Below are 18,707 nucleotides of genomic sequence, written 5' to 3' on the forward strand. Positions count from 1 at the left end.
CTTGGAGGAAGCTTTCCAAACATTGTGGCAGTGAATTCTGACCGGCTATTGATCGGAGCTGGAAGCAGGTACAGCCCAGGCTTTCTCTAACAGTGAGTACATCCAGAGCTGACAGGCTCTAAAACCGCTATTTTCAAATGTTGTTTTTGAGGGGTTTTCTGAGGTTTGAAGTGTTCCCCCTCCTGTAAAATCCAAAATTCAGTGGGGGGGGGGAGGAGGTTATTTTCGGGAAGTGTGTTTTTTTAATCGCATTTTTGGTGTGAATTCGGTGCCGGCAGGTATTTTGGATTTTTTTGTGATCTTTTTTCATCTTATCCCTGCTTCTTCAAATCTCACTTTTTTGCCCGGAATCTTGCTGGGATGGAGTTCTTAGGGTCTTCTATGCTGAACTCATGTGAAGTTTGTGTGAATTTAGAACTTTTGGAGCGTCCTTGTGCCACATGGCACAGCTGGGGGGCACAGTATCTACCAGCTCTGCTTCCCCCTCACAGAAGCAGGGATTTCATGCTCAGCTAGCCTGGTGGGGCGGCCACCATTACTTTCATAGCATAATATCACATAAGTATTTATTTATATACTCTGCAATGCCTTGCGGTTCGAGGCAGTGTACAACAGGAATACATCAATTAAATTGTAGCATTAAAGATAGATATACTGTACCATATAATATACAGCCTGAAAAGTGATGCTCTAGGAACTAAATTACATATAATAGAAGAATATATATACATATGTATGTATTAAAAACTCAGTAAAAGAAGAATAAAAAGGTAAGAAAAAAAAGCATAACATACATAAAATAAACATAAAACAATTAAGCTGGAAATTAAAATTAAGAAAATTAAGCTTGAAATTGGATAGAAGTCCAGTTGGGCTAAGTTCAGTGTGAATAATGATGTTATGACGTTAGTTTGTTACTGGCCGAAGAAGATCTCTGGGTACCAACCGCAAGAGAAGGCTGAAGATAGAAGGGAGAAGGCAGACCACAGTAGATGGGTCTATCGAGCAACGCACAGCATCTGCGAGCTCTCCATCCATGGCCTTTCGACATCAGGTCTGGCTGACTCGATCACTTGATCCTCCAGCTCTGTCGAAGCAGTCCCCACCCAGCGTGCAGGGTAAGATGTTGCGGTCAGCATCTGGGAGAAGAGACAGCCAGGCCTAGACAGACAGAGGCTGAAAGCCCAAAACAGACCTCGCCCCAGCACGAAGGATATGGTCCGAAGCCACGCAGTCGAGGAGCAGCCATCAGCAGAGTGGAAGCGGCAGCCAACTGAAAAACTCCCGGCACGATGCACAAGTCCACCAATAGGCAGCCTGAAGTAGGATTCAGCAGTTAACCGCCAAAGGTGGGATGCAGTGGCGTACCTAGCCTATGTGACACCCAGGGCCCATCATTTTTTGACACCCCCCATCTGTATGGAAAACATGATTTTTAGTAACAATCCACACGTCACACAAGAGTGTACCTAAGAAAAGGCAGCATCTTACATACTGCAGTTAGCAGTACAACATCAACACACCCATTCTAAAACTAAACAAGCCAGACTAGTACAGATCAATCCTGCACAGTCAATCCTAACACAAAACCATGTCTTTTGAACACACAGAACACACCGCCTAGTAAGGAATATGTAATCACAAACTATCCCCTCCCCCTTTTACAAAACTGTTGTGTAGTTTTTAGCCATGGTGGTAACAGCTCCAACTCTCATAGAATTCTGAGCATCAGAGCTGTTACCACCACGACCGTCGCTAAAAAAAACACTGTACAGTTTTGTAAAAGGGAGGATGAAATAGAAATACGTAGACAAAGGTTAAATTGAACCACCGAGAAGCTGGACTCTGCATACAATGCAACATCACAGGAACAGTGATGCATCTTCCCTAAAGCAAAAAAATAAATAAATAGAATTTTTTTCCTACCTTGTTTTCTCTGGTTTCTGCTTTCCTCATCTTCTTGTCACTCTCTTCCTTTCATCTACTGTCTACCCTCCCTCTGCCCCTTCTATTCCCCTTCCAGAAACTTTATGTCTACCCCTTCCATCTGTCCCTTCACCCCCATTGGTCTGGCATCCATCTTCTTCCCTTCCCTCCTCCAGTGGTCTGGCATCTCTCTCCTCTCCTCTTCTTCCCTTCCCTCTCCCACACCACCGTGGTCTGGCATTTCCTCTTCCTTCCCCCAACTTCCATCAGCATCTGCCCCCTTTCTTTCCCCCAACCCAATTCCATCCAGTATCATTTCCCCTTATGTCTTTCTCTCATTTCCCTGCGCACCAATTCCATGAGCATCTGTCCCCTTTCTTTCCCAACCCAATTCTATCCAGTATCCTTCCCCCTTATGTCTCTCTCTCCTTTCCCTGCTAACCAATTCCATCAGCATCCGCCCCCTTTCTCTCCTTCCATCACCCTTCCATACCACCCTTCCATACCACCCTGACCCCCTTTCTGTCCCTCCAAACCAGCAAGGTCCCATGATGACTGCTTCTGCTGCCTCTGCTCCAGAAGACGTCAGTGATGTCGGAGGGGATGGGCCGGCAGACACAGGGAGTTGCGGCAAGGTCCCACAATGACTGCAGCTGCTGGTCCACCCCCTCTGACATCACTGACGTCTTCTGGAGCAGAGGCAGCAGAAGCAGACATCGCGGGACCTTCCTGCACTTCGGTGCAGCTGCCGACTCTGCTTCGGAATAAGTTTGGCAGCTGTGCTGAGGTGCAGATGTCGTATAGAGCAGCGCGGGAGGTTCCGGACCCGGCCGGCTGTGCACCCACCCCCTAGAGCTGGCACCCGGGGTGGTCTGCACCCCCCCACCCCGCCCTTGGTACACCGTTGGCGGGATGGTTGGTTAAAGGGAAAATTGAATAAGAATGATGAATACGATAAAAATAAAATAAATAATCAACATAAAAGTTAAAGGAAAATATCCAGAAAATAATCGAAAAAGAAAATGAAACAAATAAAAAATAAAATAAAACAGAAAAATGGTGGTAAGCACCACAACTCACAGCCTCACCAGCTGCCATCTTGAAAAAAAAAAGTGGTTTTCAAGTGATGAAGACGTCAAGGAAGCTGTGGCGTCCTGGTTTGGAGGTCAAACAGAAGAATTATTTTCAAAAGGGATAAAAACATTGGAGGAAAAATGGATGAAGCGTATGGAGCTATCAGAGGACTATATTAAAAAATAAAACAAGTTTTTTTGAAAATTCTTTTCTTTCCTACTGAGATAGATAAATTATTGAATGCCCCTCGTAGCACCCTCTTTAACCAATCCAAGTTTGGTTTCTATTCCACCTAGAGCTCTTGACCAAGAAATTGTGCAAGTTGCAGTTGTTCCCAACACTCCAGATGCAGAATAAGTGATTTCTTTTTTACCCCAACCCCTGCTTTTTATCATTAACAATGTGGTTTCTTTTACCGAGCAAGTAAATGCTTCCTCCCTCTCAGCTGCAATATCTGCGTTCACTGAAGCATCTAGAAAACCTTCCACTCAGCCACTTCAAATTGGCAAGATTTTCTTCCTAGTGTACTTTGCATTCTCTGGAACCCATCACCTGTCTCCTCCCATCCATACTAGACTGCATTCTTCTTCTCTCTAACACTGGTCTAAAAACAAATTAGGTTCACGTACATCTCAATGCTCTCTATTTACCCCTTGGTATCCCGTTTTATAAAACACTTATTCCACATGAAACCACCTATCAAGCCCTCTACCTGTTGCTTGAGATATTAACATTGTACCATCTGCTTTCATTAAGTCTCCCTTTGAGCCGCTTACATCTTGCTCTCTCAAATTTCTTACTTGTAAAGTAATTTTCCTTATTGCTCTCACCTTTGCATGCCATGTGGGTGAACTTCTAGCTCTTGTATCGGATCCTCGTTGCACAAGATTCTACTGTGACTTAGAAGTGCTTCAAACTTATTTAAGAGTCCTACCTAAAGTTGTCTCAGAATTCTACCTCAACCAAGCCATAGTTTTGCTGATTTTCTTTCCAAAACTGCATAAGTAGTCTGGAGAGGCAGCTCTTTCACACTTTGGACTGCAAGGGTGCTCTCGCATACTACTTGGATTGGACAAAACCTCATGGAGGATCCTCCCAGCTTTTTGTGGCTTTTGACACTAACAGACTCAGTTCCTGTTACTAAGAGAACCATCTCCACTTGACTAGTGGACTGTATCTCCTTCATGTATACTCAGGCTGGGCTGACACTTCCGAGCTGTGTAACAGCTCCAGTGTCCAAGCTATGGCTACTTTAGTGACTCATTTCTGCTCTGCTTCTATTGAGGACATCTGCAAAATGGTTACTTAGTCTTCAATCCAGTCCTTTACTTCTCACTACTGTTTGAAACAAAACTCCAGGAGCGACAGCTGGTTTGATCAAGAAGTTCTGCAAAATCTGTTTACTTCTTAAGCTCCAACTTTCCCTCCAACTCTCTTTTGTTTTCACCAGAATCCTGTTTATATAACCATTATCATCCAGAGTCATGAAACTGACAGCTTGGGCACCCCACATGTGAGAATATTATGCATGCTTTATCCTCAGAGAAAGCAAAGATACTTAACTGTAGCAGACATTCATTCTCACAACGCACCCACTTCCCCTAGTTGGCTGCTTAGCTTTGTTCCTGAACTGATGATCCCTTGAGCTGGCGTTGGGCAGGAAGGCACTGGCATGCGTGCAGAATGGGCATTGCCTAAAGATTGAAAGTGTCCATACCGGGTTCCACGGATGATGTTATCGACATGTGAGAATATATGCCTGCTGTCCTCAGAGAACATCTGCTACAGGCAAGTATCTTTCCTGTATAGCCATGATTATCTTGACATATACCTTGAACCGCAAGGTAATGGCGAAATAGAAATCCCTAATGTAATGTAATGTTTGATATACTTCTGAAACAAAAATAAATTTAAGCGGTTTGCAATGTCTAATAAGAGTAAAAACAAGATACCAATGACAAGACAAGGGATAACACAAAAGGGGGGCCTCTGTTACAAAAATCTCTGGCATGCACATGATGAGGATGCAGGAAGAATCTGATAACCAGATTTGCAAATGTAGAAAAAGGCAAGTTAAACTACAGTTTTTAATGTTGACCTCTTATAGATTATCAAGAATGGAAATTTGTAAAATCCTATGGAAATCTAAAACTCAACAAAGGCTAAAGAAGCTCAAAAAGAATATATACACATGTTCTTAGTAGCCTTGTGGTTTTGAAACCACTCAGTCTTAAGCTTTGCAGTGTAGTAACCTTTATTGAAATAGTCTTAACTTCATAATTGCCTCTCTACTAAGTTTGATTATTTATTTTATTAATGTTTCTCTCTAACATTACCTTTACAGCTTTCCATCAGGCAGTGTTTTAAGTTTGGTTTTACATTATATATTGAACACAGCTGTCAATTATCATTCCTTTTTCAGCTGGTACTGATACTCTAATTTTATTCAAAACTATAAAAACTAAGAAGTAATTTTAACTGTGCTGTCTTGAAATAGAAACTGCCGGTCAATTATTTTTACTAAGCTAAATGTCTTATGCCCTGTATTTTAACTTGGAAATCCTTTTACTTTAGGCTCAAGAGGAGAAGAGAACTTGGAGGAAGATCCTCAAATTGATATAGCAACAGTCCAAGATATGCTCAGTAGCCATCACTACAAGTCTTTCAAAGTCAGCATGATTCATAGACTTCGCTTCACCACTGATGTTCAATTAGGTGAGTCAATTTAGTCCATAAGGTCAACAAATTATAGCGTTTCAAACCTCCATTTTCCCAAGGAATCACTGTACAGTACTTTTAATTTATTGTTGCTGATATGATTAATAACTGCTTCAGCCAAAAGAAAAAGAATCACTTTGTGCCAGCTGTCAAAATTTAAGCAAAGCTATTTAACATTTTAGTCACTCTCCCTGTCATCTCTCCACTTACTGACAATATTATGCTAAAGGGGACTAGAACCAGAGGTGGAGCATAGCATATTTGAAAAAATTTCATAGCATAAATATTCTCTGCATTTCGAATGGAAGATAGTGGACTACCCAGAGGCAAAGTGGTAATGTTCCTTATATCAAATATTGGAATTCCATTGTGTATGCTTCAGAAGCATGTCCTGAGATTGAGCAGTCAATTTATTTACTCGGTGTTCTCTAACATCATAAATGATGGCCAGAACCCACCCAGTTCTTCCATTTTGAGTTGATGAACATGATACATTTCTAATCTCAACCCAACGCTAGCTTCCTATCCCCCATGTCTTTCCACTTGAATCCTATTTTTCTACTGCATCCCTTCATATCAGACTGTGTGCCCAGAATCTATTCGACTGTTAGCCTTCACTTCCTCTAGTGAGAAGTGTTATTTCTTTTATGATTCTTATAAAAATCAGAGTTAAATCTAGCACTTAGGACCTTTATCCCATGTTTTATTACCATTCTAAATAGTCCATATGGCTACTAATCTTGCCCCCTCTTCTATTAAACTGCGCTAGCAGTTTTTAGCGCAGAGAGCCGCGCTGAATGACCCGTGCTGATCCCGACGCTCGTAGGAACTCTATGAGCATCGGGAGCCATTCAGCACAGCTCCCCACGCTAGAAAACTGCTAGCGCAGTTTAATAGAAGAGGCCTTTAGTGCAGCTGTTGTCTAAACCAGTGTTCTTCAACCTTTTTACACCCGTGGACCGGCAGAAATAAAATAATTATTTTGTGGACCGGCAAACTACTAGGACTAAAATTTAAAAACCCCGTTTACGCCCCATCTCCGCGAGCTCGGTCCCCGCAAACCATCTGGTCCCATCTGCACAAGCCGCAATTATGATTTTATATTGAACGTATTTTATTAAAGTATAAAAAGAAACAATATTCTGAACAATTGTGATTTTATAAATACAAATATACAGAGCACAGACCAACAAAACCCCTGTCTCCCCTCCCCTTCACATATATCCCCTCTACTATCAAGAAAACTGAACAAGCCAAGTTATTATAGAATGCTACATAGAAATATCATGCTAACAGAATACTGCAGTTATGTCTCTAGCAGGATATATAATTCAAATCTGATATATTCTAATGACAAAATAGAAATACAATTATTTTTTTCTACCTTTTGTTGTCTCTGGTTTCTGCTTTCATCTTCTTTTCACTCTTTTTCTTCCAGCATCTGCCCGTTTCATCCAATGTCTGCCCTATCCCCCTTCCATATGTATCTGACTTCTTTCTATGCCCCTCTTCCTTGTCCATCGTCCTCTCTCCTTTTTACATCATTCATTCCAGCTTCACTGCCTTCATTTTTATCTCTCTTACACCAGGTCTAGCATCTTTATCCCTCTCTTATTTCTCTGCTGACCCCCTTTCCAGCATCAATGTGTCTCTACTTTCTCATTCCTCTCTCTCCCCTTTCTCTCATCTGATCTCTCCATTCCACCCTGACCCCCTTCCCCTCCTGTAATCTCCCTGCCAGCTGTTTCCTTCCTTTTTTTTCTTTCTCCCTACCCTCCTTCCTTTTTTCCCTTCTCCCTTCCCTCCTCCCTCTATCCAACATTAACTCTCTTCCCATTCCTTTCCCTCCTCCCTCCCAGCAGCATCTTTCCTTCTTCTCCCTTCCCTCCTCCCTCTATCCAACATTAACTCTCTTCCCATCCCTTTCCCTCCTCCCATCCCAGCAGCATCTCTCCTTCTTCTCCCTTCCCTCCTCCCTCTATCCAACATTAACTCTCTTCCCATCCCTTTCCCTCCTCCCATCCCAGCAGCATCTCTCCTTCTTCTCCCTTCCCTCCTCCCTCTATCCAACAGTAACTCTCTTCCCATCCCTTTCCCTCCTCCCCTCCCAGCAGCATCTCTCCTTCTTCTCCCTTCCCTCCTCCCTCTATCCAACAGTAACTCTCTTCCCATCCCTTTCCCTCCTCCCCTCCCAGCAGCATCTCTCCTTCCCTCCTCCCTCTATCCAACAGTAACTCTCTTCCCATCCCTTTCCCTCCTCCCCTCCCAGCAGCATCTCTCCTTCTAACTCCCTTCAAGTCCAGTAACAGCTCTCCCTTTATCCAGCACCTTCCCAGCCTCCTACAATGGCTTCCTCTCCTTCCAGCAGCTCTCAGTACTTGCCTGCCAGGAAGGTGCCGGTAAATCACTGCCCTGGCAAATAGGAGAGCTGGTGGGAGGGGAGACAGCCACTGTGAAGGCTCCCCAGGATCTTGTTCGTACATGCTGACCATCTCCCTCCACCTGCACCTGAATCTGCAGCTCTCTCCGGTCTAATCGCAACTTCCCCGCGGCCCTCTTCAGCAACTCGGCAGGGGCGGCGATCAAGACACGCTGCCAACGTCGGGACCTTCACTCTCTGAGTCCCGCCTATTTTGTTTCAACTTCCTGTTTCCGAACAGGCGAGACTCACAGAGGGAAGGCCCCGACGTTGGCAGCCTGTCTTGATCACCTGAGGCTGGGAGGAACATTAATCAGCAGGAACCGCAGTCGGCAGGAAATTTAACTGCCGACTTGATCTCGCCAGCCCTGCGCGGACCGGCAGAAATTTTCTGCGGACCGCCACCGGTCCGCGGACCGGCAGTTGAAGAACTGTGGTCTAAACTATCTGACCGCCTCATGCTGATTGAAGTGTGTGGAATCTTTTGCTTTTTTTTGCCTTGCCTTGCTTTGGTATAGCTTTTGTGACAGTCATTCTGTGAACCTATGATTTTGTTGAACTCAATTGGTCTCAGTTTGCGGGGATTTTTTTTTTGTTGTTTCTTTTAAACCAGAAGTACTTGTGCTGCTAGTATAAAAACACCCTATATATACAACTGTGAGATGTTTTCCACAGAATGTGATAAAGCAAAAGGGGAAAGGGTTAAAATAAAGCTTTTGACTAATTTCACTAAATTCAAAGCCAGCCACCAATAAATATATAACTGGTCTATCTGTGGATATTCAGACCTCATACAGATGGTTTTGGGCCAAAAATTGAACTAAATTATTCAGTCTTATCAGGGCAATTCTATAAAGTACCTGCTATCAGTTATGCACCAGTTATGTGCATAAATCATTAAAATTATCGTATGTGCTATAGTTATGTTTGAATTCATCTGCTGTGTCTAAAGGAAAGAAAATTAACAGGTAAAGCATAATTTTTCCTTCCTAGATGTGTTTGTGCATAGTGTGTCGATCTTTTAGAACCATTTTCAGAAAAGTCCAAAAGAAAAACACCTTCATCCCTCCAATGGTCAGTGTGGGCAACTTTTTGGTACTTATTCATTATGGAAACAGGTTTAAACTCAAACATCCAAATTATGCCCTGGATGTTATCTAAAATGTTCCATTATTGCAGAAAAAGATTCAAATCATAAAGCTCATCCTAGTTCTGCCTAAACCATACCTCCAATATGTCCCTTGAGATTCAGATGCTTGTGAACACTGTTTAGAAAATGGGCTTCAAATATAGCGATTTGGAAGGCTTGACGAGAAAAACATCCATCTGTCAGCATTTGTGTGTTACTGAAGAGAAACCAACAAACACAAATACAAAATTAGTTGAACCAGGTTCTTTTCTTTATTTGGCTTCTTTGAAAGCCATCCCTCTCTAGGAGAATCAGTGCTAAGAGCCACCGATTTGAACACAATGTATAATACGAGGGTTCTTCAAAAGGTTTCCGTACTTTCTTACTTTCACATGAAATGGTTGGGGCGGGAGAAGTGGTAAGAGGGCATGTCGAGGAATGTCATGTGACTAGTCAGGCAAGCCAGCTCACCTTGCAGATAGTGGGAAAGCTGTTACGCTGTGGTGGAGATGGCTGCTAAACTTACAATCTGCACCAAAGAGGAACAAAAATCTGTCATACGTTTTTGTGGACAGAAGGTATATTGGGAGCAGAAATTAATCGCCACATTTGTGCTCAATATGAGGAGAAAGTTCTCTTCTATAAAGTAATTGATGAGTGGATATAAATGTTTGAAAATGTCCATACGAATGTTACTGTTGCAGAATGTTCTAGATTCACCACGTAGAATGAAGAAAGAGCCATAGAACTGATTCATGAAAACAGATTGATCAGATGGCAGAAAACTGAATTGTCAGTGTTGGATCTTCATATTCCCTGATTCATGATGGCCCTAACTTCCATAAAGTGGGTGCCTAAGGTACTGACAGAGGGGCATAAGCGTAAATAATTAGACTTTTGTTCCCATCACTTGGCCCTTTATCATGAAGAAGGTGAAAATTTTTTGCAGCAGATAGTCACCAGTGATGAAACATTGGTTCACCACTATGTACCAGAAAGCAAGCGGCAGAGTATGCAATGGAAGTATCCATTTTCTTCTTTGGCGAAAATATTCAAGATGCAGTCCACGATGCTCAAGGGCCAATTCTTGAAACCTACTAGGAAAGAGGAACAACCTTCACAAGTGCAACTTATTGTGACATGCTTCAAAGAGAGCTGAAACCCATTTTTTGCTCTTAAAAAAAGAGGAACAACGTCAAAGGGTGTCATATTGTTGCACGACAATGCATGCCCCCAAGCTTCAGTTCACACATTGGAAACACTCAAAAAATTGAAGTGAAAAGTCATGGAACATCCAGCATACAGTTCAGATTTAGCACCATCTGATTTTCACTTTTTTGGATCACTCAAAGAAGCTTTAAGGGGCAAATGTTCCTATGATGATAATGTGAAAGCCATTCACAAAGCACACCATGTGGAGCCTGTTCCTGGACACAGGAGTACAAAGTTCAAATTTTTATTTCAATTTTCAAACTACATCAACGAACACTGGAGTCTAGACCCAACACGGGCTGTGTTTCGGCAAATTATGCCTTCCTCAGGGATCTGGACAGGCTGTACCGGGCCAGTACCAAGTACCCGGACACATAATTTCTCAAATCGGCATACCACACAGCTAACTCTAGTTTGCCAAAACACGGCCCACATTGGGTCTAGGCTCTAGTGTTCATTGATGTAGTTTGGGAAAATTGAAATAAAGATTTGAATTTTATACTCCTGTGTCCAGGAACAGGCTCCACGTGGTGTGCTTTGTGAATGTCTTTCGTTTCTTTGTGGTAGCCTGGTCTTTTGCCTCTGTCCTTGGGACTGCAGTTGTCCCAGCAGGTCCCTCCAGTGGCTTTGTGGATTGTATGGATAATGTGAAAGCAGCAGTGCATCAGTGGCTACGCACTCAACCAAAAACATTCTTTTCTGATGGCATTAAGAAGTTAGTAGAATGCTGGGAAAAATGTATCGCAAAACACAGGGTGATTATGTGGAAAGTGATGTAATTTGCTTTTGAGATAAAAACATAAAAATTGCCGCTGCTGGGTCAGACCAATGGTCCATCCTGCCCAGCAGTCCGCTCACACGGCAGCCCCAAGGTCAAGACCAGTGCTCCAAATGAGTTCAGTCTCACCAGTTTAGCATGAACTTGTCCAGCTTTGTCTTGAAACCCTGGAGGGTGTTTTCCCCTATAACACACTCCGGAAGAGCGTTCCAGTTTTCCACCACTCTCTGGGTGAAGAAGAACTTCCTTACGTTTGTACGGAATCGATCCCCTTTCAACTTTAGAGAGTGCCCTCTCGTTCTCCCTACCTTGGAGATATTTAATAACTAGTGTTTTAAAAACTAAAAGTGTGGAAACTTTTTGAAGATCCCTCATATAGGACCATAGGACCATTGTAAATGACAGCAGATAAAGATCTGAACAGTCCATCCGGTCTACCCATTAGTTAAGCGCATTATAAAGTAATGATTAAATTAAATTGTTTTTTTTATATATTTTTGGACCATAGACTGTAAAGTCATTCAAGTACTGTCTTTGGGCTACAACTACTGGAACCTAAGTACAGTATTCGCCCCCATCGACCCAACTGACTTCGTAAATCACTGGCGCATCCTAAGTGAAACAACCTTGAATGAGCTAGCTCCTGAAAAAACCAAACATAGAACCTGCAGATCCTCAGACAAGTGGTTCGACTCCGAACTCCTCCTACAAAAAAGGCATTGCAGACAACTTGAAAGATCTTGGAGAAAAAAGAAAAATGATCAAACCAAATCCGCTTGGAGAACCCAAATCAAACTATACAACATCAAACTTAAAGAAAAGCGCAAAACATACTACTCTAAACTAATTGGCACAAACACCTCTGACACAAAAACACTCTTCAACTTAGTAAAAAAACTTACGGACACAAACCCATTCCTTGCCACTCAAGGCAATAAACCACCAACAGCTTCTCAACTAGCAGACCATTTCAAACACAAGATCACTACAATCAGAAATACCTTCAACAACTCAACCACCAAACTCTACGAGATAATAACCCCCACAACGGAAGAAGCCATATCTGCAGACAGAACATGGACCACATTCCCAACCCTACAATGGTCTGATTTGAACCGACTATACAAAAAATACAGCCACACCTCATGCGACTTGAACTACTGCCCATCGTATCTGCTTACAAATGCCTCCCTTAAATTCAAAACCAACCTCATGCAATGGATTCAAAGCACTCTCATAGAAGGTCAATTCCCACAAGATCTTGGAGAGATCATAATCACACCCCTACTGAAAGATCAAAAAGGCCCTATAGACGCTCCTACCAACTACAGACCTATCGCTTCGATCCCATTATATGTTAAACTGATTGAAGGACTTGTGGCTCAATACCTCACCAACTACCTATTTGACCATAATATACTTCACTCCTCTCAATCAGGATTTAGATCTCACCACAGCACGGAAACACTACTAGCAACACTACTAGACATAGCCCGACAACACCTCAGTAAAGGACACAGGATCCTAATTATCCAACTAGATCTTTCCGCCGCCTTCGATCTAGTCGATCACACCATATTACTCCAGATACTTGATGCAATCGGGATCTCAGGGGTGGTTTACAATTGGTTCCAAGGATTCCTTAAAACAAGAACGTACAGAGTTAAGACAAACAACATGAAATCTAACCCATGGTCAAATCCATGCGGAGTCCCGCAGGGGTCACCACTATCGCCCATTCTATTCAATCTCTTCATCTCCTCCCTCGGCACCACTTTAGACAACCTAAATGTAACATCATTCAGCTACGCAGATGACATAACTATTCTCCTCCCCTTCGAAATCCAAGACCACACCTCAACAGGACACCTGGAAATAATTCTGGATGAAGTAGAAAAATGGATGACAAACCACAAACTGAAACTAAACTCGGACAAAACCAAATTCCTAATGCTTGAAACGGACAAAAACCCATCCATAACAGACCTAGAAATTAAAGCAACCAAATACCCAATCCAGACCTCACTCAGAATCTTGGGAGTGCTGATAGACAGATGCTGCACTATGCAGTCCCAAATCAACAAAACTACCCAAAAAGCATTCTTCACAATGCGTAACTTAAGAAAAATAAGGAAATTCTTTGACAAAGAACACTACAGGATAATTGTACAATCCCTGGTACTAGGTCTCGTGGACTACTGCAATATCCTTTATCTACCATGCCCCACAAACATGATCAAAAAACTTCAAACTGTTCAGAACACAGCCCTTAGACTAATTTACTCACTCGGAAAATTTGACCACATCACCAATGCCTACCTAGAATCACACTGGCTACTGATTCGAGCCAGAATTCAATTCAAACTATACTGTCTACTCTTCAAAGTAATTAACGGTACTGCACCCACCTACCTAAATGACCGCCTAAACCGTAACCTTCCAACCAGAACAAGAAGAACACTGACATCATTCACATACCCACCACTCAAGGGTACTCAAGGGTACTCAAAAAGCTTTATGATAGCCTCCTGGCAACACATGCTGCAAAACTCGAACCTTCCATCACCAGATTGTTAACCACAACAGCAGACCTCAAGACATTCCGTAAAGAAATCAAAACACTGCTGTTCAAAAAGCATATACAATCTACCTAACCTCCCTCACCCCATCCCCCAAGAAACCAAAACACTGCCGTCCAAAACATCTTCCGATGTTATTAAGTCTTTACTATCATTCTGTTATTAAGTCTCTATCCTCAAACTGTATTCTCTATTGTCATGTACCATCCTGGAAATGTCCAGTTCTCTTCTTATGTAATCCGCTTTGAACCGCAAGGTACAAGCGGAATAAAAATCACTAATGTAATGTAATGTAATGTAATGTATTGAATTGCAAACTGTTTGCCGCGGCACACAAGTCTGCCGCTTGAGATTTCAGGTGTGTTGCAAGACACCAGGGAGGAGGAGAGGCACCAGTGCCGGCTGACGACCTACAGGATGTGCCTCTTGTGGCAAGAGTACATCCTGTAGGCAGCCGCTGCCAGCACCTCTCCTCCTCTCTCTTCCTGTCCACACCACTTCTTTTCCAGCACCCCTCACTAGCGGCTCAGGGCCCTGTCTGGAGGGCCTCCACGCATGCGTGGATGTCGATGTGATGATGTCACATGTGTGCATGACATCATCGCGGCGATGTCCATGCACTTTTAGGTGCCCTCAAGCTGCAGCCACCAGTTTAGTGTGCCGCGATTCGTAAAGTTAGCAAGACACTGCTGTAGACTGAGAGCTGTGTCTTGCTCTTCTTAAGAGTGCCTCGATATCCTAACACCTGCTCTTCTATTTCTGGAATGTAAAGAAAATACTTACAGAAATGCCCTTCACATCAAAGTGCAACTAGGCCCCTTGTTAAAGCAGAGAAAATTAGTACTAATAGTCTATAAAATACCAAGTGGAATGGAGCAGATAGATATGAATCGCTTGTTTACTCTTCCCAAAAATACTTGGACTAGGGGGTATGCCATGAAGTTACTAAGTACTGTAGTAAATTTAAAATAAACCATAGAAAATGTGCAATTAAACTCTGGAATTCATTGCCAGAGAGTGTTGTAGAAGCAGTTAGCTTAGCAGAATTTAGAAATATTTAGATAATTTCCTAAAACAGAAGGCCATAAGCCATTAAGAGGCCCTTTAGGAATTCCATTACTTATTCCTAGGCTAAGCACTGTAAAATCAGTTTTACTCCTTGGGCTCTTGTCGGGAAAATCTGACCTGGATTGGCCACTATTGGAAACAGGATATTGGGCTTGATGGACCTTTGGTCTGTTCCACTATGACAACTCTTATGTTCTTGTGTGTATATCTTACATAGCTTGACATAAAGTGTAGAGCACTCACAACCATATATAGTGCATAATATCTGTTAAAACAGAGGAAAAAGACCTCAAAATACCCCAATCCAATCAATGGATTGAAACCTTTTTGAGGTTAAGGTGTCATTATAGGTCAAAACCTCTTTTGGAAATTTTAATTAAATTCATTTAAATATCACCAAATTTGAATATTATATATGTCATTCTATAATTAAATATCTGTTTCTCCCATACTAAAATGAGCAATAAAGAGTTGGCAACCATGGACTTAACCAAGTTTCAAGTTTATTAATTGGCTTGTTCAATCGCTTAATCGGATTTCTAAGCAATGTACAATAAAATATACATCCATAAGGAAACAAAAACATTACATACACTTAATTAATTATAATAATATTCCTTCTGGCTTTATGAAAACTCTCATCAAGCACTTATCTTATATAACCCGACGGAGGCCCAATCCATTTCACACCAACAGGCTTCTTCAAGGGAAGTGATAAGCTTGCTAGTTTGCCAGTATCAGTTAATCGTTGCCCAGAGTCTTGCAGTTCTTGCGGTTTCCTCAGCAAGGCTTCTGCCAGTGCCGCAGTCAAACTCGGCTTTCGTTCTCTTGTTTCGGCCGCTGGAATTCGGTGTCGTTGTCAGCTCTGAGGCCAGTTAGAGGAATTAGCAGCCTTTAGCAGGCTCAGCTGAGCACTTCTGCACATGCACAGCGAGAGTCCCGACAAGAGATTTTTTTTTTTCTTCTTTTTTTTAACTTTGGAGCCTTTGGTTTTAACCCGCTTTAAGCCCGCGGGTTAAAACCACGGGCTTGCACTGCGTGGAAGGGTGGGAGAGTCAGGGCCGGCAGGCATTCGGAGCAGGCAGGCAGGTGGCTTATACAGCAGGCAGGCGGCTTACAGCTATGAGTTTCAGTTCCGCCGAATAGGGAGAAAGAAACTGAATTTTAGTACACTTTTCATGTAGCTGGATATTAGAGCTGCACAAATGCTGTTGAAGCGTTTCATCCCTCTACTCTAATGGGAAATATTGCCCAGTAACTGATCGAGTCAATGGTGCTGAATTGGGGCTGGCAGGGCAGAGAGCAGGGCGGCAGAAGGCAGGGCAGATAGAAAGGGCTTCAATGACTGGTCCTCAGGAGTCGCTTGTTTGTGATCGGCAAGCCCAGTCGGTGTTGCAGGGTTTTGGTTTGTGAATCGGGTCGCTGCCTACTTTGCATGCCGTTGCCCTCATTTGCATGTGCGGATCGGAAGATGGTCAGCCAAGAGGTATGTGAATCGGGCCGGCGGGAAATTTGGTCACTAAGGGGTCGCAAACCAATCAGTAGACGATCGGTACACGATCGGTTTACTTTGTGAATCTAGCCCATAGGCACGTATTTTCACTGCTCTTATAATATTATGTAGAGCAGGGGTAGGGAACTCCGGTCCTCGAAAGCTGTATTCCAGTCAGGTTTTCAGGATTTCCCCAATGAATATTGTGACTGTGTCAGTGCCGGGTTTTGTAACAGACCACCGGTCAATGCTCACCAACGCCGAACTCGCCGTGCCTTCAAAGGATGTTGAAGGTCCTGCTGGCTCTCATCATCATAATAACAAGCAAAATAAATGTCAGGAACAATAAAGATTCAGAGTAACTTGTGTCTGACTTTATTCCTAAAGTAGCAATTGCTACAGTCATAGTCTTTGAATTAAATCAATACAAAGAAAAAAATCCAGGCTTGCAAAAACATAGCCTATACACCTTCTGGCAGGTAAGTTTAAACAAAAAAAAAAATACTGTTGTAGCCTTGCCCTCACAGTCACCCAGTTCACAAAGGGCGCAGAGTAATATGGCTACTGTAACACCCAGTATTTCTGCTGGTTGTTCCCAAATGTCTTGCACACTCAAATGAATGTAATGCCTAAGCCTGGCTTAACAGGCCTCCCCAGCCAACCTAACAAACAGTTGGTGGGGGAGGGGAGTAGCTGAATCCACTTTAGCTTAAAAGCTTGCCAACAAAATTGGCCCCACGATCCCTCCCTGAGGATATTCTGTGGATTCTCCCCACTACTTCCTTGTCCATACATTCATACCCCCTCAAAATTAGGGGAAGAAAAAACAAAAGGAGAAAATGTACACAAAAAAACCTCCACACTTTTTCCTCTGTCACCAGCCTAAGATACAGCTGCAGCAGTTAGCTCAGCACTGCTCAGGCAATCAGCACTTGACTGGTGCTAACAAACAAACTCAGAGCCAACAAGATTCCAAAAGCACATAATCAAAAAGGTGATTTAACTTAGCTCTGGTCCATCTGAGTTTCCTCTGGTTCTTGAATAGTATCCATAAATTCCATGGCTTCCTGGCAAGCTGGCTGGTTCACCCCAGGGACAGTGGACACCTCTGCCATTTCAACATCCTCATTCATAGGAAAGTCAGGAGCCCAGTCCCTGGAGACTGCTTCCTGGGCTGACCCAGGGAAGACTGATTTGTTCTTCCTCAGCACAGCCTCTAATGCTCTGAGATGGCCACGCCCTGACCTGGAAGGGGGAGGGCTAACCTGCTGTTTCTGCTGGCCTCTCAGTTTAGCCTTAATTGGCCCCAGCAGAGGCTCCTTAGGTGTTCTCTGACACTGACTCCTGGGCTGTCCTTCTGAATAAGTCTCCTCCCTCTGCAACAGGCTGTTCTCCCACTCCTCTTCTACTCCCTGGGATTCTGTAGACTGCTGTTTCAAAGGAAACAGAGACCCTGTTTGTTTATCAGAACTTAGCCTGCTGCAGTGATCAGCCCTTTTCAAGAGAAGGGAAGGATTTGGAGGAGATTTGACTGTCACAAGCCTAGCCCTAAGGCTAGGGTTGTGACATACCCTCACCTTTAAGGGTTGAACATCCCTAGCTTTTGGAGTAGATTTACCACTCTCTTGCATTCTGGAAAGGCTATCCACATTAGTGCTCATTTTGCCTGGGCGATGCAATACCCTAAACCGGAAAGTCTGCAGAGCCAAATACCACCTTGTCAACCTGGCATTGTTATTTCTCATTGTATTGAGCCATTTAAGTGCCGCATGGTCAGTGACAAGGGTAAATTCACGCTCCTGCAGATAATGTTCGAGGGTCTGCATCGCCCACTTGGCTGCCAAACATTCGAGTTCCACAGTGGCATAATTTCTTTCATTAGGGTGAAGTTTACGGCTAAGGAACAACACAGGATGCTCTATCCCCTGAGTTTCCTGGCTTAGTATTGCTCCTAGCCCCGTCCCTGATGCGTCTGAAGTACCAAAGTACTTCCGTCTGAAGTACCAAGTACTTCCGTCTGAAGTACCAAAGGTTTTGTAAAATCGATGGACATGAGTACAGGATCTGTACACAAAGCCTCCTTCAGTTCTTCCACCGCCTGCCTACCCGTATCCTCCCACTGAAGAGTATCCGGTCTATCTTTCTTCAGCATGTCAGTAAGGACAGCAGCCTTTGTGGAAAATGCAGGTATAAAACGTCGGTAGTACCCCAGGAGTCCTAGGAATCCCCTCAACTGTTTCTTCGTGCTAGGCATGGGATAATCCTGGACGCACCGTACCTTGTCTACCAATGGTTTAACCTGTCCCCTTCCA

The 18,707-nt window shown here is 43.2% G+C and overlaps 1 protein-coding gene across 6 annotated transcripts in view; it reads left to right on the forward strand.

Annotated features, from left to right (window-relative positions):
• The window catches only part of MAPKAP1 (MAPK associated protein 1), a 479,755-nt gene that overhangs the window by 368,258 nt on the left and 92,790 nt on the right, over nucleotides 1-18,707 (forward strand). For all 6 annotated transcript variants that reach the window (XR_004540893.1, XM_033961254.1, XM_033961253.1 and 3 more), the window contains one exon: nucleotides 5,575-5,715. Coding sequence is in view for 5 of the 6 variants with exons in the window: in XM_033961254.1 (XP_033817145.1) it covers nucleotides 5,575-5,715 (141 nt within the window). In the remaining variant the exon portion in view is untranslated. The remainder of the gene's footprint in view (nucleotides 1-5,574; nucleotides 5,716-18,707) is intronic.

This window comes from Geotrypetes seraphini, chromosome 10 (assembly GCF_902459505.1).
Source record: "Geotrypetes seraphini chromosome 10, aGeoSer1.1, whole genome shotgun sequence".
Classification (NCBI taxonomy): Eukaryota; Metazoa; Chordata; class Amphibia; order Gymnophiona; family Dermophiidae; genus Geotrypetes; species Geotrypetes seraphini.